Source organism: Sciurus vulgaris, assembly GCF_902686455.1.
Source record: "Sciurus vulgaris genome assembly, chromosome: X".
NCBI classification, from domain to species: Eukaryota; Metazoa; Chordata; class Mammalia; order Rodentia; family Sciuridae; genus Sciurus; species Sciurus vulgaris.
Window position 1 is genome coordinate 106507296 of NC_136471.1, and position 22853 is coordinate 106530148.

At 33.1% G+C, this 22853-nt stretch overlaps 1 protein-coding gene and 1 long non-coding RNA gene across 2 annotated transcripts in view; one reads left to right on the forward strand and one right to left on the reverse strand.

Annotated features, from left to right (window-relative positions):
* LOC306650734 overlaps positions 1-22853 on the forward strand; it is a 1184502-nt gene that overhangs the window by 451073 nt on the left and 710576 nt on the right. The gene's annotated exons all lie outside the window — the stretch shown is intronic.
* Positions 1-22853, reverse strand: part of CFAP47 (cilia and flagella associated protein 47) — a 400269-nt gene that overhangs the window by 229013 nt on the left and 148403 nt on the right. The window contains 3 exon segments of the mRNA XM_079122986.1: positions 9062-9254; positions 17598-17726; positions 18623-18704. Coding sequence (XP_078979112.1) covers positions 9062-9254; positions 17598-17726; positions 18623-18704 — 404 coding nt within the window.

Here is a 22853-nt window from a genome sequence, read left to right on the forward strand (position 1 = left end):
TGTGCTAATATTTTTAATTTATCAGTCATTGATTTCATAAAATATGTTACCAAATATCACTAAAGGGGAAACTGAAAATAAGAATAATTACATAACAATGAAATAATTGGTTTGTTACTTAAAATAATCCCACAAAGGAAACAAAAGTCCCAATAGTTTTACTAAAGAATTCTACAAAATTCAAGAAATAAGTAAATGTTACTTTTACAGAAACTCTTTCATTGGTTGAGATTTACATGATCTGCAAAAAAAAAAAATGTGCAGAAAAAAATTAGAGATGAATTATCATATGGGGTCCCATATTTGTATTTTATTCCCAAGGTCATTCCAATGTGCAGGAAGGTACCAGCAAGGTGTAAAAGGAGACTATCAGGAAAAATTAAATTTCCAAGGTTAGTTAACATTTAAATTCAATTTTAATTTTGCAAATTAAGATTATATATATTTAATATCATTCCTTATAAAATTTCTAGAAAACTAAGGAGAGAATTTTTGGAACATAATGAAAATAATCCAGAAAATAATCCTACAGTAAATATTATTGAATGCACTCAATATGGATATGAAAAAGATCAGATGTAATACAAGATCATCTATAGTAGTAAAAAATTAGAAAATGTTACTTTCTCAGTTTCAACAAGTATCTGAGACTCATATGCCAAATTTACAAAGGGAATAATTTAGAACAGCTTTCAAAATTTTCAACATCTCACTCACTTTGAGAACATAAAAATGTTTAGAGTCAAGTAAAGCAATTCATTTACAGGAGAGGAGTGATCAGGCTGATATTGGATTTTCAAAGCTATTTTGCAGATGTAATACAATGGAGCACTGTTCAGGATTCAGAGAACAATAAGGAGTGATCATCAAATTTTATATTTAGTTAAGATGTCATTCACATATAAATAAAACTAAGATGTTTACAAAAAGAACTAAGAGACTAGAGACCCCTGAAGTGATAATTAGGAAAAGAAGATAATTTTGGAATTCAACCATCTTATAGTTGAATAAAAAATAAAAATGACTTCAGATAACATTACACTTGCACGATGACAACAGAATATAAATGTTACAGGTATTGACAATATGTATAATAAAGAACAAAAATGATTACACAAGGAAGGTAAGTGAGAGGAAATGAGAGTAATCTATCTCACCTGTCAAGGCAATGATTATCAATACTGTGTAAAATCAAAACATGGCAATAGTAAAAAAAAATCTCAGGATTCATAATGTTATTCATTACTTTTCCTTTTAAATTAAAGACATATTTCAGGAATAGTATTTCTTTCAGTACAAACATTTATCTTATATAGAGTCTCTACACTGACTAATCTTATTATTTCTAAATTTACCCACTTTAGGGTTTTACCTTCACAGTGCTTCAGAATCAACTAGAAATCTTCTAAAAGCTTCACATGTACAGGGGACATTCTAAATATTCAGTTTTAATTGACTGTGGTGGGGTCCCATATTTGTTTCTTATTCCCCAGGTGATTCCAATGTACATTCAGACTTGAAAAATCAGTACTATGGATCTAAAAGAAAATGAAACACCTCTAGGGCTATCAGGAAAGAATTATAACAATTCCTCACATTTACATTAAAGAAGCCTATGATTTATATTTTGAGGGAGCAGTCTTATACAATGATACTTAATATGAACCTTGAAGTAAACTGCTTGGCTCAATTTCCAGTCACACCCTTTCCTGGGAAAATTAATAAACTATTCTGTTTTAGTTTTCCTGTTAAATAATATTAATATTTACCTGACAAAATTGCTTACTTTACATATTGAACAAACAAAAAATACTGGAGTCAGGCAAAAAAATCAGATGGCAAATCAATGTATATTTATTTATGTATTTGTTCTATATTTAAAAATACAAAATATATGTGTGTGTACATATCTAACTATTCCCTTACCTATGCATATTTATCATTTTTTTCAGTTCAATAAGCAACTAAATGTTCCAACAACATAGATAATGGAATTTTATTTTATCAACGTGTGAAGATGTTGAGTGATAATAATTATTACCTGCCACTCTAGAAACCAAACTCATTGCTAAGGCCCATGAAGCTTACTTCCTTCTTCCTATTAGAATTTAACTGACAGGATGAAAAGGATTTTGGCTTTTTGTTCATTACTGCTTGTCTAATCCTTACAGCAGTGCTGGGCATATAAATTGGTGTTCAGTGTTTATTTAAAAATGACATTTTAGTGGCTTCTCTCCGTGTTAGATTTATTTAAAATAGATTATCATACAAAGATAAGACAGATATTTAATTATATTTTTCTTCACTTCATTTTATGGTCTTATTTTTTATATTTCATAGTTTTTCATGAAGTTAGAATTAATTTTTAGTGTGTAGTATAGAGTTAACTTTATCTTAATTCCAAAATGTCAGCCAATTAACCTAGCACTATTTACCAAATGAATGACTATTTGTTTGGGATTTTGAAATGTTACATTCATCATACTAAATTCTGTTGTGTACCTTCACTGTCCTGAGTTACTTCTTGTATTTTACAACTTAAAACATATTTTTATTTGTAATAACCTCTTTTTCTCTATATAAAATTTTCCAAATTTTTTTATTAAAACAATGTCAACTCTGGATACCTAGCAGATGAATAAAGTCAATTGCAGAAAACCTAGTAGTAGATTAGGGGGAGAGAGTTTTACATTTTCACATAGTAAAATACGAAAATATAAAAAGTTAAATAAAAATACTACAAACTGAAAACTTTGAATGATAACATCATCAGTCATTAAAGAAATGCACTTTGTACCCACATAAAATACCACTTCATACCATCTAATGGCTATAATAAAGATAATCATAAGTGTAGGTGAGAAGTATAGAAATTAGATAATGTAAATGTAAAATGGTTCAGTCACTTTGGAAAAGAATTTGGATATTTCTCAAATTTTCTCATTCACTTATCAAATGCCTCACTACTTCCAATACTAATACAAAATACTCAGGTAAAATTAAAACATATGCTCACAACATATTACATAAATGCTCACATCAGCATTAATTACAATCAACAAAAAGTGGAAACAACCCAATTGTTCATGAACTGATTAGTGAATTAACAAAATGTGACATAAGGAATACCATTTGACAATGAGAAAATGAAGTACTGATATATGCTACAACATGGAATAATACTAAAATTCAATAGTAAGTAAAACAAAACAGTTACAAAGATTCAATATTTATGAAATGTGTGGAATAGGCAAATTCATACAGACAAAAAGTAGATTAGAGTTTTCCTGGCGTTGGCAAATAAGTAATTGCTAATAGGTACATGTCATTTCTATTGGGAGATGATGAAAGTGATTTGAAATTAGATTATGATGTTATTTTCACAATTCTAACAATATATTGAAAATCATTAGATCATATACTTTAAATGAGAGAATTTTGTGGTATTGGAATTATATACCAATAAACTAAATTAAAAACCACCTAGCATATGACTCAGCAGTTTCACTTCTAGGTATTTACCTCACAGAAATGGAAATATATAGCTATAAAAGACATATATAAATGTTCATCATGGTTTTATTCATAATAGCAATAAAATACAAATAACATGAATGTCTATCAAATAGTTATGGAATAAAGGAAATTGTGGAATATACATAATAAATTCAGGAACATTCAGCAAAATCACCAAATTCAAGATCAACAAAAGAAAGAAAAGGTTTTCTTTCTGTGTTTAATGCTTATTTTCCTAAGAAACTTGAATTAAAGGAATCTACATTTTGGGGAGGCCTGAGGCATGTCTGGGTACAGAACATTTAGAGACCAAGGACATTCCCAACAAACTTGAAAGATACACTGCACAATATCTGTGTATGGGAAAAGAAGCTGCCATCTCTCCAGGAAGAGTGCAGAAGACAAAGGAAGGAACCATTTTGTAGCCATGGCATATGGGGGTGGGCAGCAGCTGAAGGAGCCAATTCCTGGCAAACATGAATTGGCCCGAAATACAGGCCCAGTAAACACACACTGTATGACATAGAGTGTGCTTAAGTGATCAGGAGAAAATCAAACATGGACAGAGGTTTACACAGGAGACAACTGGTTGGAGAAAGCCACCTGGCTCTACACCTCTCCCCTCAATTTGATTGTTTTCAGGACCTACTGGGAGAGACATATCTGGCCAAGAACTAGGAAGGGCAGGGACAGAAGAGATTGGCAACTGAACCTGAGATCAGGAAACATGGGGTCCTCAGGTGACAGAGGGTACTAAGAATTGGGTCCCCCACCACACAAGTGGAACCCAAGGGAGATCCCTCCTGTAAAGTCTTCCAGCCTGGAAAAAAAAAAAAAGTAGGCCTAAAATTTCATTATGTTGGCTTAGGAATTGACTTCCTTAACAGGACTCCTAAAGGACAAGAAGAAAAATCAAGAATAAATGGGATGGAATCAAACTACAAACCTTCTTCACAGCAAAGGAAATAGTAACGTGAAGAGAGAACCTACAGAATGGGAGAAAAATCTTTACCACACACACCTCAGATAGAGCACTAATTTCCAGGATAGATAAAGAACTCAAAAAACTTAACACCAAAAAACCAAATAACCCAATCAACAAATGGGCCAATGAACTGAACAGACACTTCACAGAAGAAGAAATACAATCGATCAACAAATATATGAAAAATTATTCAACATCTCTAGCAATTAAAGAAATGCAAATCATTACTACACAGAGATTCCATCTCCAGTCAGAATGGCAGTTATCAAGAATATAAGCAACAAGAAATGTTGGTCGGGATGTGGGAAAAAGGGTACACTCATACATTGCTGGTGAGACTGAAAATTGGTGTAACCACTATGGAAGGCAGTATGAAGATTCCTCAGAAAACTTGGAATAGAACCACCATTTTATCCAGCTATCCCACACCTTGGTCTATACCCAAAGGACTTAACATCAGCATCCTACAGCGATACAGCCACATCAATGTTTATAGCAGCTCAATTCATAATAGCTAAACTATAGTACCAACCTAGGTGCCCTTCAATAGATGAATGGATAAAGAAGTTGTAGTATATATACATAATGAAATATTACTCATCTTTAAAGAAAAATGAAATTATGGTACTTTCTGGTAAATGGATGCAACTGGAGAAAATCATGCTAAGCAAAATAAGCCAATCCTTAAAAACCAAAGGCCAAATGTTTTCTCTGATATGCAGAGACTAATTCACAGTAACAGCGGGGGTGGGGGGTAGCTAGGGAAGAATAGAGGTACTTTGGATTAGACAGAGGAGAGTTAAGGGAGAGGAGGGGGTATGGGGTTAGGAATGATAGTAGAATGAACTGGACAATATTACCCTATATACATATATGATTACATGACTGGTATGATTCTACATCATGTATAACCAGAAGTACAAGCAGTTATATTCCATTTATGTATATTGTGTCAAAATGCAGTCTACTGTCATGCATAACTAATTATAAAAAAAAAATTTAAAAAAATTGCTAATAGGTCATCACAGTCTCCCAGACATATACTGAACATTGTTTACTTTAACAAAGTACTATAAAATGAACATTTAAATTTTTACTCAGAAATCAGGGACAACTTTAAATTGTGCATAACATATAAATGTTATGAAAATACTTGTAATTGCAAAAGTGTTTTTCATTTATAATAACTGTAACTGTCACAATGAAAAACTGTTGAAGTCAGTGTAAGTCAAATAGTATGGCAGTACTCCTTTTAATAGACAGTTCAAAATGCTCCAACTTTAGGATTTTGTAAGGAGTACAGTTAAATGAAGGTTTTTGGTCCTGTCAGAAATTTCACTTTACCACAATAGCTAAACTATGGAACCAACCTAGATGCTCTTCAACAGATGAAAGGATTAAGAAAATGAGATACACACACACACACACACACACACACACACACAATGGAATATTATTCAGCTTTAAAGAAGAATGAAATTCTGGAATTTGCTAGTAAATGGATGGAGTTAGAGAATATCATGCTAAGTGAAAGAAGTCCAACCCAAAAAACCAAAGGCCAAAAGTTTTCTCTGATATGCAGAAGCTAATTCACAATAAGGTGGGTGGGGGAAGAATAGAGGTACTTTATATTAGGTAGAGGGCAGTGAAAGGAGAGGAAAAGATATGGGGGAAGGAATGATAGCAGAGTGAAACAGACATTATTACCTCATGTACATGTATGAATGCATGACTGATGTGATCATGCAATATGTATAATCAGAAAAATGAGAGATTACATTCCATTTATGTATGATCTTATCAAAATGTATAAATGCATTCTACTGTCATGTACAACTAATTAGAATTAATTAAATAAATAAATAAATTAGAATAAAATAAAATAAATTTTAAAAAAGAAATTCCACTTTAGACTACAGTATAGTATTTGCTGCTCTCAGTCACCAGCTGATTACAGGATGATAAAATTTCCATTAGCAATTCAATATAGCAATTGAAGCAAAGGATCCAACGGAATAAGATAGAGGATACTTTATCACAGGCATAACCTACTGAAGAAAACATTGTCACTAAGGTTGGAAAAAAACTGTTTTATTGGTGAAAAAGTTAACTACAGTGCAGTGTTAACGATAAAACAGCTTACCTTCACACAATACAATGAGCTACTAGAAACAAAAGGTTGGGTATATATGAACAAATTTATCTCCTGGAAATTACTATCCCCTATTTACATGAAACAGGTACTCATATACTACATGGAAGATGCTTTTCGGTTTTACCAACATTTAGAAAAAAATCACCATATGCCATGGAGTTTCAAACATGGGATGGATCTCTTAAGAGTATACAAGTAAGAATAAACTATAAACTAATAAGCTAATGAATACTCAACTATCAGGAATAAGATAGAAATTGTATAAGACCTGCATGTTTCTTCTCATTCATTTACTTTTTCACGCAATATTGTTAGTTGCTATAATCTGAATATGTCTTTCAGAATATATGTGCTGGAAACAATCTGAAATGCTACAGTGTAGGGAGGTGGGGCCTTTTGGGAGGTGTTTAGGTCATGACAACTCCACCTTCTTGAATGGATTAATGTTGCTATAATGGGCTTAGTGGATGGGGATTGTCCCTTTTGCCCTTCTGCTTTCTGCCATATAAGGACACAACATTCCTCTCTTTTGAAAGTACAGTATCAAATTGCCATCTCGGAAGCACAGAACAGCTTAACAAGATACAGAATATGATGATGTCTTGATCTCAACATAGTACTGCCCAGAACTTTGAGAAATAAATTAATGTTTTTTGTAAATTACCCACTCTCAGGTATTCTGTTATAGAAGTACAAAACCAAGATGGTAGTTGTTTGCTCTTTTACAGTAATGACTGTAGGCTCTGGGAATATAGCACTGAACAAAATAGATATCACCTGTAAAGGAGCCTATATTCTACTGAAAGAGACAATAAACAGATACATATATGTTATGTTGTAAAAGTGCTATTGAGAAAAACAGAACAGGAAAGAGAAGGACTAAAGTATATGCCATTTTAGATAGTGTGTTGGGAAAACCTCTCAGATAAGTAGATATTTCAGCGGGGACATGAATGAAATGAGAAAGGAAACCATAAAAAATCTGAGAAAATAATGCTCTGGGTAGAAGGAACAGGAAGAACAAAAGCTTTGTAAAGGCATAAGACTCATGTGTTAACAAACAAGAAAGGAACAAATGCCTACAATATGTTATCTAAAAAAATGCATCAAGTTCTTTAAAACTAACTTTCATGGACTATTCTGTTGGAAAAAGTATATTTTATAACAAATTAGACTATTAATTTCAATATATGTACATATTTTGTAACATTCTGATTAAAAGTGTTATTCCACAGTAACCAAACTAATTTTTAATTGTGTTTGCACAGGCCACCTAATACTATCCATTTGTACCTTATTCTTTGTGTGTGTGTGTGTGGGGGGTGATGGGAATTGAACCCAGGACTTTGCACATGGCAGACAAGCACTGTATCACTGAAGTATACTCCTTACCACTGTTTGCACATCATTCTTCATATTTTTAAACAGGAAAATCCATTTTGTAAAACGTGGATCTTGATAGTTTCAGTATTTCAATTAGAAAAGAAAACATTCTATGTTTATTGTTCTCAAATACCAAAATATCAATATATCTCTTTCAATCTTCATGTCAGTATATTTATAAAAATAATACCTTCAACTTAAGAGCAACTATAATTTTAAATCTCATTTGAAACCAACCTCTTAATCTTCACCTTAATTATAAAGTTTGGATTAAAGTCTGAAGGTTGCATATAGAAAAAAGTACTAGAATTTAAAATGAAGCCTACTCTAAACACAACAGGTTTGCATGTATTTGGAAGAGAAGATTTGAATTCAAGCTAAAGAAACAATGACCATGAACAGTGTGAACACTACAATCAATGCTTATAACTAAGAAGAAATGCACAGATATATTAGCAATTAGGACTTTTCAAAAAGAGTTTAAGGCTCCTGAGATAGAAACTGATAGAGCATCATCCTACAAGGATTGAGAGTTCTCACCAGAATACTGAGGCTGGCCCATCTATGAACACTTAGATATCTCAATGTATGGATCTAATGTGACCCACCCTCCAAAAAATTAATGAAGCATTACTGATCTCAGGTGATGTCCAGTATAATCCTCATCTGACATGCAAGATGATTCCTCATCAAATTTTGCTTGATCTCAACTAATTATGTACAAGATTTCAACACTGTCACCTAAATTTAATACTTTATATAGTTGAAAATGCTAGCAACAATATTAGAGCTATCTTTCACTTTCAGAACGTTTCTATATGCATTTTATCATTTATTCCTAAAAAGAAGCATCTTTTATTATTTCATCTTGAAGATGTTGAAAAGACATCCATTTTGCAGAACAAAGAATAAATGCTGGAGTTAGCTCTAGAATCCCTGGATTCTAAGTGTGGCTTCATGGCTCCTTTTACATTGTCACACAATTGGCAATATTTTATTTAAAGAAAAAAATAACTTCTCACCTTTCTTACAGTTTTCCCAAATAATATGTCGAGTATTTTCATAATTTGTATTTAACCAACTCAGCAGAATCCTCTCAGAATTAGAATATATATTACTAGATATGAAAGGAGGATTGATTTTTGACGTGTTTTGCACACTTGTGGGGGGTGCAGTACTGCAGGAATATGGTGCAACTCGGGATAGAACCAGAACCTGAAATTGGAAAGAAAGAGACAACTTTTATTAGACTCAAATGGAATAATAACAAAATAGTATTTGATTAGTAATAAAAGTAAGGTAGGTAAATGAATGTACCAGTATTTTCCAACCAAATTTATCCATTCAGGAGTAAAAGATGTATGTCACTAATGATCATTTTAAATCCCCAACTTTTTTGTTTTATAGCATTTAGTCAATAAGGCACTACACTATGTGATTTAAAAGAAAAGGCTTTTTACTAATTAAAAAATAACTACCTTTGATGACAGATCTGTTAGAATGACAATTCATTTAAAGCAAAAGAATTTGAAATGCTTTTCTTATTTCTTTACTAGTGCATGCAACTTAAAAAATGAAAATTTGAACCAGGTGTGGAGAAACACTTGCAATCCCAACATCTCAGGAGACTGAAGGAGGAGGATTACGAGTTTGATCCAGCCCTGGCAACTTAGTGAGACCCTACTTCAAAATAAAAATAAAAAGAGGTGGGGATATAGCTCAGGGCCAAGTGTCCCTGGGTTTGATCTCCAGCATCAAAAAAAAAAAAAAATTGAAAATCAAAGTAGTAAGTTATTCAGTCAAAACTGATTATCACATTGATATTTATTGAAGAGGTTGCTTTTAAGATGATAAAGTGCATAAAATTTTATAATTTGACATATTTTCATCCTATGCCACAAAGACATGCACACGTTATCATGAAGCAATTTATTTGTATATAAATAAATAATATTAAGTAAAGGGTTCTGTGTCTGATTAGTAGAGTACTACAGCAAAGATACAAAGTTACATTTTTTATTGGTTCTTTTCAGTTACATATGACAGTAAAGTCTATTTTGACATATTTATACAAGCATGGAATATATCTTAATCTAATTAAGACCCCAGTCTTATAAATGTATACGGTGATGAGATTCACTGTGGTGTATTCATACATGTACATAGGAAAGTTATGTCAGATTCATTCCACTGTCTTTCCTTTTCCTATCCCCCTCTGTGCCCTTCATTCCCCTTTGTCTAATCTACTGAACTTCTATTCTATCCCTCCCCCACTAACTGTGGGTGAGCTTTCACATATCAGAGAAAACATTCTACCTCTGGTTTTTGGGATTGGCTTATTTCACTTAGCATGATAGTCCCAAGATCCATCCATTTACCTGCAAGTATCATGAAGTCATTTCTTCTTTATGACTAATACTCCATTGTGTATATGTACCACAATTTCTTTATTCATTTATCTGTTGAAGGGCACCTAGGTTAGTTCCATAGCTTAGCTATTGTAAATTGTGCCGCTATAAATACTGATGTGGCTGCATCAATGTAGTAGGCCAATTTTAAATCTTTGGATATATACCGAGGAGTGGGATAACTGGGTCAAATGGTGGTTCCATTCTTAGTTTTTAGAGGAATCTCCATACTGCTTTCCAGAATGGTTGCACCATTTGCAGTCCCACCAGCAATGTATGATTGGACCCTTTCCCCACATCCTCACCAACATTTATTGTTCTTTGTATTCTTGATAATTGCCATTCTGGCTAGAGTGAAATGAAATCTCAGTACAGTTTTAATCTGCATTTCTCTAATTGCTAGAGATGTTGAACATTTTTTCATATATTGAACATTTTTTCATATATTTGTTGAATGTTCATATTTCTTCTTTTGAGAAGTATCTGTTTAGTTTCTTTGTCCATTTATTGATTGAGTAATTTGGTTTTTTTGGGTCAGAATTAGACCAGAAACCCTGCACTTAATAGAAGGAAATGTAGGCCCAACACTCCAACATGCTGCTTTAGGAACTGACTTCCTTAACAAAACTCCTAAAGTGCAAGAAGTAAAATTAAAAATCAATAACTTCTTCATGGCAAAGTAAACAATAAAGAGCCTGAAGAGAAAGCCTACAGAAAGGGAGAAAATCTTTGCCATCTGTACCTCAGATAGGGCATTAATGTCCAGGATATACGAAGAACTCATAAAACTTAACACCAAAAAATCCCCAAATAGCCAGATTAATAAATGAGCAAAGGAACTAAATAGACACCCCTTAAAGTTTTAAAGTTACACTTTAACTAGCCATTGGGCACAGGTTCTATGTGAGATGAAGGATTTGTAAACTACTATCTAACTCCAACACACACACATACACTCTCTCTCTTTCTCCACACACACGCACACACACACACACATTGTGAATGAAGGAATCAGAGTGTGGTTTACATTACAGTACACACTAGAAGCTCAGCTTATTGCTTTAGACCAAATATTTAATAGATACTTCTCCAGTGACATGGATATGAAGAGCACAATTTGAGTGACCTATGCTATAGATATTTGGAGGTATCTTGCTCATATTCACCTAGCATTTACTTCCACATTCTGAAGACTGCTTATTATGAACACCTTCAAATTCCTTCTGGAAGGATTTTTTTTTCTGGCATGAGGGAGCACATGCAGCCAGCAGAAAGCAAGCCAAGGGAACCAGAGGATAATGAACCCAGAAGCAGACCCTACAAAAAATGGTCAAGGAACTGGTAGTTAAATACTCCGGCTTCCTCATTACCATATTGGGATAAATCTCAGATGTGTTCTATAATTTCTCCCATAAAACTCTAGTGAGACTGAGTCTCAATTGCCCACAATGAAATCTGATTGAAACCACATGTAATTAGCTTCATTATATTCTCTGTTTCAGTTCCCTACTCTACTATCCTTGCTTCGTGACATCACTTCTGAAACAAACTAAATGAACTCAAATATTTGCCTCAGAGTCTGCTTTTAGGAGAATTCAACCTAATATAAGCATTTTCATAGTCAAGAATGTTAATTGTAACTTTGGAATAAAGTGCTTATTTCTTTATGTAGTACATATCTATGCCATGTCATATCTCAAATAGCTACAGTTTAAAAATTATTAAGATAGTTATGACAGTTCTAAAACTGTTCTTTTCTTTCTTATATGGGAAATATTTTAAAATTTCATCAAAAATCCATTATTGAGTGTTGAATATTTTTAATCTGGCACATGTCTAGAGAGAATGGCCATCCACAAATGTGAATTGCACCATTTTGGCATTTTTAATAGAAGTGTAACAGAATTACCTCTTTCTTTTATTCTGGCAGTTATGTGATCTAGAACTCTTAAGTTTCAAATGTCATGTACTATAAAAATATAACTAAATGCCTTTGAAAAGGACTCCCATCCCTTTCTAGGGAATATCAAATGATGAATTATCTCAGTCCAGCTGATGAAATAAATGTTTTAGGCTAATAACCTGAGCTGGCACAGGACTCAGCTGTCATCTGTCACCTCTACTCTGCAAATGAGACAAGATCTGCAAGTGACCCTTGACTAAGAACACAGATTTAATGATGGATCCACATGGAGCATAGATGTAACCTTTAATACAGAAAGAGCCACCATCCTGAGTACTTACTTCTACAGGAGGGTTTTTGAAAACATTAGTAGTGAAAAATCTGTTAGTTTTGACTTTGCCACAAAATGATAGTTCTATCAAATGCTCTAAAAATAAATTGCTAGAAAAACAAAATGAAGAATAAATATATGTAGAAAGTACATGACCTCATCTCAAGCAAACCAAATACATCATGAGAAAGCATTATTATTTGTTACTTAAAATCCAAACCACATAATGGATGAGCTGAAGAATGGAATGAGGATTACAGAGGACAGAATTCCTTGTTAGCTCTCTGCTAATCCATGAAGTTTATGCAAATCAGTTTTAATGATCTATACTCAGGAAATGCTTTCCTGCTATCACAAAACATTGTTTACATACCCATTTTTGTTAAAGGTCTGATTCAAGAAATGTGATTGGCAGTAGTTTGGCCACAAGATAGAATAGAGTCCTTGTCTATGTCACAATAGAGCATATTGAAGACAAAAATAAAATGACAAAATTATTACATATATATATATATTTATATATATATATTGCTTCCCCACCACTGCCATATGCTCTTCCATTTCCACATGAACTTTGGTATTCTATTTGGCTTATTTTTCTTAATGACTATTTTTTTAAAAAATTGTCTTTCATGTATTGGCATAGAAAACAGATGAAAATTTTCATATTTATTTTGTCCATAAATCTCTAGATATTTTAGACAATATTCATAGTTGGATTTCTCCTGAAAAATCATCTTGAATACACCTAGGTTGACTAGAAGGAAAGAATCAATAGCCAGTTTATGACCTTTCTTTTAGACTTAGAAATGCCTACTAAGCTTAACATGGGGTTGAAATCTTTTTAGATCATGAGCTCAAGGAATTGACAAAAGTAAATTGATAGGCGATCCAAGTTAATTGAGGGTCCAGATGAGGATTATATGCTGAATCAAGAACTCATAAATTAGTGTCAAGATACTGAATTGAGTAATGAGGGTGCTGCCAATACTAGAAAATTGAAAGGTCCTCACACCTAAATGTTTCCCTGCATTGAAATGATCCAGGCCCACAAGGCCTCAACTTTTGTGAACATTTCAGACTTGGGTGTAGAATGAGTGTAACACTAAAGCTATGCCCTGAGCCACAAGACCCCTACTTTGCTGTTGCTGTGTATTTATTTACCTATCTTGTGTACTTCCTTAAGGTAAGTTAATGTGTCACAATATGAGGTCTACAGTATTTCATACTTTTGATTAACCAAACAAACCTAAGACCATGTAGGTGGTAAAGCAGAATAGGCCTTATGCAACTGATGATGCAAAAGATAACATTCCCAACATATGCTTGTCTATGGGCAAAGATAATTTAGGAACTAGTGACCAGTCAGCATTAGATTGAGTTTTCCCATCGTCTTTGTGCCCATAAGAGGGAAATTTTCTTGAAGATTTAAAGGAATTTGGCATGTTCAATTATGGCTGGGCAAAGTGGATTTTAGAATATCATGTGTAATATGGACTTGTACTGTTACAATAAAGATGAAAATCAGAGCACATGCAGGAACACTCCTCTATTCAAATCTCAACTATATGAACAAAACCTCATGGAAGCAAGACAGAAAATATGTGGTTTAAAACTATGGTTCTTGCATATATAAATACTCTGAGCTACAATCCTTGGTATCAAAGTCCATAAGTTAACTTCCTTCTTAATTTATAAAAATGTGTGCACTTTAAGTCAGAGTCTATTTGCTTTTATTTTATAGAAAAGTTTAATAAGTATGGATATCTAGTTTCTTAGACCACAACAAAATAAAATAGGAAAATGAACTACTATAAGTAGGCACATTGATAACAGTGATGAAAAGCAGAGAGACAATAATCATATGCCAAAAGAATGAAGAAAAACTATTAAAAATTAAAAAAATAAAAATGAGTCCTATGGTTATCATTGTACTAGATACCTAGGAAATTCAAATGCAATTCTGGATAATGACTGTAGATTTATTGTCTTGTCTACCTTCAGCAGAAAATATTCCAATATTTTCTAGAAGGCAAAGTCTATCATGTTACCCTTGTGTTTACAACCCTTCGATAGTTTTGTATAATCTCAGGATAATATCTAAAAATTCCAGATTCCTTAGATTGGCTTATGAAAAGGAAAAAATTCTTTCTCTGATCAAACTTTAGTAGGGCTCCTGAGCCTTCTTTTAGGCCAATTTGTGACTATCTGGTAAAATCCAGTTTTAGTAACACCCCTGCTAAATCAGCTTAGGACAAATCTCCCACCCTCAATATCTGAGCACTGTTGACATCTGATTTGGTTCCACATCCTTCACTATGCCCCAGGAGATGTTTAGTCACTGTGGCCTATTTTAAACAAGAATCCTGTTAGGCTGGTTTAGCCAGAATCCCCCCTTGCTCCTGATTCTTCCTCATACTCTTTATTCACTCACTGACCCCATCTTGTTCCCTGACCATGAATTTCCACTTTCCCATGCTGTATTCCAAATTGAGCCCAATCTTTCTCTCCTATTAGAAAATCACATTGCAGTGGTCCTTGTCTATATCCTACTGGTTCCAAATATAGTTTGCCTTTCCTTGCTTAAATACGTGCCATTACCATTTCCCTCACACAATTATATTACTTCTCTCTCCAAGTATGCCTCAACTTGCTAAGCAAGTTGCTTAGCAAATTCTGAGTCATATTGAAGAGTTCAGCACTCCCAAATTTATGCTCCTCTCTATGTGAACTCATTTGTAGTTTCTTTGTCTTGCCCTGCCTTGGCATTTGTTCAACTTCCTTGTAATTATATATTTAGCATCTTATAACCTCCTCCAAGGTTTAAACCCATTGAGGAGAAAAATTATATCAAGTTTACTCATACATTCCCTGAGCCTGGTATAAAGCCTAGGCCACAGTAGTTGCTGAATAAATTCACTCAACAAATATTTATTGAGCATATACTATGCACCTGATATTCTATTAAGTTCTACATTTACAAGTTATGCCTGGTATCTAAATCCACATAGAGCATTGATTGGGCAAGATGGATTAAACAAATTAAGTATACAAACGATTGTGTGAATGAATGAATAAGTAGATAAAATTCATAAGCCAACATTATGACTACTTTTCCCAAAAAGTAGTGTATTTTTCACTCTTTGCTTTAGATTTTCTCCATCAGTGGGCAATATTATAAATGATGTAGCCTGGAGTTAATTAGTAAAAGAAGAAAGTGACTTTTTTTCAAAGCTAAAGTCACAATACCCTCATATACTCTTCTAGGAATTATCCCAAAAAAAGCAGGACTTCTCACCTTGACATTCAGAAAGAAAAAGAGGAAAATGACAGGAGAAAGTGGGAATCAGCAGAAAGAACTATCCAGAGGATGAGTCTGACTGGTTAAAAGCACTGGAGGCTTTAGATTCTCAGAGGACAGCATGTGAATCCTGGGCCGCTAAGCCCAAGCAGAAAGCGAGGAAGAAATAAGCATTTCCTATATGAAATTGCTGTATATGGTCAAATCTATGTGATATTAGAAGAAAATATGTGTGCCTGTAAGCTTCAGCTTCCTCATCTATGAACTGGTAATTACTGGTTGTGAGGATTAAATAAATTCAAAATTAAAAGGAATAAATGGCAGAGTCTTACACATACTACTCACTATTTGACTCTTAATTTTGTTCTTTCCTTTGAGTGCCTCATTATTTTTTCAATTTAACTCTTTTCTTGTTCTATCTCCCATCCTGTAGGTCACCTGTTTGTGGTTACAAAGGAGAAGACAACGAAAACCTCTGTGGGTCCTAGTGGACAAGATCCATAGTGCTACATTGGGAAACTAAGCAATGATTCTTGTGCTGAAATCAAGACTTGTTTATCCTTTAATTAGAAGGAGTGTGTTATGGTTTAGATGAGATGTCCCCCAAAACCTCACATGTGAGACAATGCAAGAAGGTTTGGAGAAGAAATGATTGAATTATAGTCTTGAACCTAATGGATGGATTGATCCCTGATGGGATTAACTGAGTGGTAACTGGAGGCAGGTGGGGTGTGGCTGGAGGAAGTGGTTCATTGCGGGTGTGGCTGTGGGGTATTTATATTTTGTATCTGGAGACTGGAGTCTCTCTGCTTCCTGGTCATTAGGTGAGCCACACTCTTCTGCCATGATGTTGAGCCTTGCCTTGAGCCCTGAGGAAAGGAGACTGTCGTCTGTGGATTGAGACCTTTGAAACCATGAGCCCCCAAATAAACTTTTCCTCCTAAAATTGTTCTGGTCAGATCTTTAGTTACAGCAGCAAAAAAGCTGACTAAAACAGAGTGGGAAGACATAATTTATGCATGTTCATCTACTGGCAAGTGTAATTTTGCTAGAAGTAAATTTTGAGAATCTCATCAAAACTGGACTTGACTATAGCTGTGTGAATCCTAATGAGAATCACTCCAGAAAAACTTTACAGTCTACAGTGTATTAGAGGTAGAGAATATAATTTTCAGTACTGTCCATTTAGTTCTTCCAGTTAGTACCAGAGTATTCTTGTAGCTGCCCATTCTCAGATTATATTTCTCAACTTTCTTTGAAGATAGCCATGATAATATGACTAAATTCCCAATGGTATGTGAAAGGAAAATGACATATTTTTCAGGTGACATCCTTTAAGGGTATCTCCTTACCCTCTATTATTCCTTTACCTACTCTTCTTTGTTCTGAGAAATTAGACCCATAGATAAAAGCCTAGTAGTGAGAATGGAAGGAAAATTCCTAGCACTGAACAACTCATTCTCGATATTTTCATACGGAAGAAAAAAAAATCTTATTTAAGTCACTGTGTTTTTAAATCTTTTATAACAGCATTACTCATACTTCTTTAACACTATTTAACAGTATTCATGTGAATTAACTGAAAAAGAGCAGCAAATAAGAGTGGCAGTGTTACCTTGTATATTTGAAGAAATACATCTGTCCATGCACGTTTACTCCAGTCTTCAAACTTATCCATATCTATAATAACAGAACTCTTTTCCTTAGATGTACAGGAACTCAAAGGCATGGTATTACTGGAAGACTTTAAGAAATAAAATGTTACAAGATAAATAAAAATGCAAGGCAATGTATGTCTAAAATTTTAACCATTCAGCATAGTAGTCTTTTTTTTTAACAGCAAATTTTCTTGCCCTTTTTATACATTTATCAAGAGGGCTTGTTTCCCATGTGCCAATATTAGAAACTATCAACACAGGTAACTTTCCAGAGCATAGAGCCCCTTATTTAAGTGACAGATTTATTCACTCAATGCATTTATTAGCTCACTCTGTAGTAGAAGCAGCAGAACAAGATGCAAAATTCTCCTGAAACCTGAGCACAGGTGAAGTCACACCCTTTGGATTAGCTATAGGAACTCAGCGTGGCGCAAAATAACAGGTACCTGCTTTCCTCTCATGTCATGTGGTAAGCATAGTGACAGTTCCACAACTAAAGCACATTTACCTAAAAGCCTTCAGAATCCTCAAAATCTATTTCCCTTCTCAATAGGTTTTCATAAAGTGAATTGTATACTTTAAGAAAACTACACATTTATTGCTTAACTTCTCGCTATTCTCCCCTAAAACAGAAGAAAGGAAGTGGGAAGTGGTGGTGAAATTGTCACTTGAAATACTTTATTTGGAAGATATAAAAATTTATTTTAAGAACACGAGTTACATAAGTTCACACCATTTTTTATTTGTAAATCCCCCAAGCACTGAAAAGTCATGTAATAATTTTTGCATGGGAGTCACATAGAGATTTTTAGAGCAATGCACAGAGACATGCAAAAATATGATCACTCCAAAGAGGCTTAAACCTTAGTATATTTCACACATAAAAATCTGAACTCTAAAGTGAAATCTTAAAAAAAAAAAACCCAAATATTCATACATTTAATAATAAATGTAGATTGGCCTAGAAATTATATTCTCTTACTGAAATTTCAAGCCACTTCTTATAATCTTGGGGTTCAAGCAGAAATTCTGGCAGTACATGAGAAATATATCCCCCTTGAGCACTAAAATTACAAAAGAAAAACCCAAGTTATGATATTATAATACACATTTGTACTTTCGATTAAATTATTTTAATGTCATACATTTTATATTTGTTGAATTTTAATTTTCAAATTTAAATTATTAATTTTTAAAACGTCCCTTAATAATGAAATGTACACATGATGTTTCCTTTAAAGAAACTGAATTAATGAGTAAGAACTTATGAAGTATCTATAATCATACTTGTCCATCCTTATAAGCTAACTGAATATTACATCATGACTTGATCCTTGTAGTCAGTGCAGTAACCATTTTATTGTCATTGTAACATTACAATATTGAAGAAAAATCTGGAAAAAGTTTGAATTCAACGAAGTTAATAATAGATCATTAGTCATATAATATTTATTGAATGCGAATCAGGACACAAGACTGAATATAGAAAACTCCAATATAAGGTAATCCATCACCTATTTTTCTCAAAAAGAAGTATGCAAAAATTGGGAAATCTTTTATTATGGAAATGTGTGATGTATATCTGAAGCAGTAGATATTTATATTATGTAATACAATTAAAATAATGAATGCATATATGTATATAATTTACCACATTAAGATTTATATATGTATATATACTTTTTCACTGTAAAGTTTTAAAAATAATTTTATGCAAACTCACACAAATTAATGTCTATAATCACCAGAGCCACTGCAGAAACCCAGTACAGTTTTGTCAAAACTATTTCCAAATAGAGATTTAGGAGTTTAGATCTAGCTCATTTACTGGCATAGAAATCCACTCATCAATAAGGGATCTCACAGAGAAGAATGGATCTAATGCTTAATTCAGAAGGCACTTTCAGTACTTTACCGTTGATTACTGAGAAGTGAGGGTAAGAAAAAGGAGAAAGGAGGCTTAAAGATGATGCTAAAAGCTTAAATCTTGAAGATAGAAAGATGAATGAGACGAGAGCTATTACGAAGGAAACTTTTGTGGGCATGGAAGCAGGGGGCAGAGTTCTGCAGCTGTTCAGTGTGATGTGTCACTGGGTCAGTCTAAGCTAGTGGAGGAAATACTGCCCACATGAAACTCCTTTGTTTGGAAATCGATCATCCTTTCTCTTTGATTTTCACACAATTCCTATCCTCATGGACAAATAATCATTATATTTGAATTACTGGAGTAGTACACAAAATTTCATTTTAATGTAACGCTGATTTTCAGCAGGTACTGTCAACCTAAAGCCCATGTAAGAATGCAATGAGGTAATGTTCCTATTAGCTAGAAATCCTGCACAGTGCAACAAAGGCAGACCACTCAGAGACACAGGAAGAAACTGAATACTTTTTTTTTTTTTTTTTTGGTGCTGGGGATTGAACCCAGGGCCTTGTGAGGCAAGCACTCTACCAACTGAGCTATCTCCCCAGCCCTGAATACTTTCTTGTAACCAAAGCCAAGATAAGATTTCACATGAGGGTTGTTGTTTTTGTTGTTGTCATTTTGTCTGTGTACATGTATGTTTGTGTGTTGCAGTGTGTGGTGCTAGGGATTGAACCCAGTGCCTTGCACATGCTAGGCAAATGCTCAATGGCTGAGCAACATTCCCAAACCTCCAAGACAAGCTTTCAGAAGGAAGTGATCACTTCCATCAAAAGCTACTGAGAGCTTAAGGAAAATGATGAGGGAACCATTAAAACAGGAGTTTCTTGAGAAGGGGGACCATATGTCATTCATTTGAGTATTATATAGTGTCTAGCAGAAAGTAGACCTTGGTAAAAGGTCAGGATGAAAAATATACATTTTAAAAGTTGATTATGTTATCAATACTTGCTTTCTTTTTTATTTTGAATCTATCTCAAGGTCTAATTTCATGAATCCATAAGACAATACATTTAGGTTTTTCAGAAGATTTTATATCTGGTTAGTAGCTTTTAATAGAGAATTGTCTTTAATAACTTATTTGGTTACACTTTTACACACTAGGCTTTTCTAATGTATTTCCACATTTACAGTGTTCAAAATAAACTCACATGCCATGAGTTATAAATTTGAAACTTAATCTTCAAAAATTAGCTTTTTAAAAAATTCTAACACTCTCTGAAAATGAATTTTTATATATTGCATAAAGTGATATTTCACTTGTATAAAAGTCCTCACCCACTGTGTCATCAAATTTAATTGGGAAGCTAATAACATTTATGACTATTTTGAATTTTAATATATTTATTTCCAAAATAAAACATATATACATATCTTGAATTAATGACCCAATTTTATTAACTATACTGCCACTTTCTAAATGTTAAGTAATTTTATCACACTCAACATATCCTGATAGGCATGTATTTGCTGATAAAGAGCAAATAAATCTGAATGGCTTAGCTTTAATGTCAAAATCATTCTTCCACACTTGCATCCTCACATCATAAAATGTCAAAACAGAAACAACCCATGTTAATGTCAACACTACTGGCAGATATGCCAACAAGAGCACAACAAAATAACACAATAATCACAAGTACCATGGAGTATAATGATGCTATCACAAAATTGTTTAGTTTCAAAACCATAGAAATCGTAAGGATTTACATGAGTACTTAAACTTTTTGCTTTTGATTTATATTTTATTAGGTTTTAAGCACACATAACTTGCTGAAATTAATGCATCTAAACTTTTGCCTTATTGAATTACTGAGCTTACCTCATTCAGTCAATGTTTAAGGATCAAAAGTAGGAAGTGGCAAATTGAAAGAAAAGTTTTGTGCCTTATATTTTAAAGTTATAAAAATTTCACAAACTTCCCATCCTATCTATTGAACATGAGGACATAGTTTATAAATACTGGTTCTCTGGCATTTTCATGTCAGCAGGATATTCATTTCTAATAGAAAAATATTTTCTTAAGTAAAAGCTATTTTAGCAACAATGATATCACAAGAGACAGTTTTGAGAATATCACTAATGGCTAATTATATTGGAATAATGTAAGAATACAACCTTAGAGCATACTGCATTGCCTTTAAATCAACAAGAATTATAATATACTATGTCATGTAATGCACATTTGATATTTAGAACTGTTTTATCAATCCCATAACTTTGGGAATTATCATCCTTGACTTTATAGTTTTTGACCTTATATAGGGTCACATTAGCACAAAAGAGCTAGAATATAAGCCTGCATCTACTTGATTAAAAAAACCATGTTCTTTTAGATCACTTCAGTGCACTCTTGCAGAATCGCATATTAAATTGTTGCTTTGAATTATATTCATTCTTTGATGCAATTCTATTAAATAATATTCCTTAATGCTTATATATTAGTAAGAAGGGTATGAAGTTTTAAAAGATAATGGAAACAAAAACCACAAGTTAATTTAAAGTTATATACAAGGTGATGTAAGTTGCTTTTTCTCAATGTATTTATTTTTGGTGAATGAACTATTTATTTAAAGTTCAATGGAATTAAAAATAAGTTATAGTAATTTTACATTCTTATAAATGTCTTTATAGTTTGAGTGTGGGGTACATTTTATTCATATTATGCTTCTGTTTTAGTTTCAGAGTATGCAAATTATAAATAAAATTTATTTTCTCTAAAATTAATCACATTATAAAATTATTGATCACAAATAAGCAAAATTATATCAAAAGATATTAATCTTTGTGGTGGTCTGCCCTAACAAAATACAATAGGCAGAGTGGCTAAAATAGCAGAAATTTACTTTCTTTATAAATGGCCACCTTTTCAATGTGTCTTTACAAAAGATTTTTGAGAAAGACACTCTCTTCCTCTTTTCATAAGGATATCATTCCTACCAGATTAGGGCCCCACCCTTATAACATACTTCAACCTTAATAACTTCTTTAAAGACCTTATCTCCAAATGCAGTCATATTGGGGGTTAGGGGTTCCAGATGTGCATTTGGAATGGGGTATAATTTAGTCCATAAAGGCACAGATTACAAGAAAAATTAAGATTATTACAAATATACTCATATGAAATCTATTATAAAATATAACATCTGATTATATAATATTTTTAGAATACAACACATATGATATTGTAGTTGTCTGAATTATTTCCTCCCCAAAAATTCATATGTTGAAACCCACTATCTCCCAATGTGACTCTACTTAGGTTAGGGTCTTTAAAGAAGGCGACAAA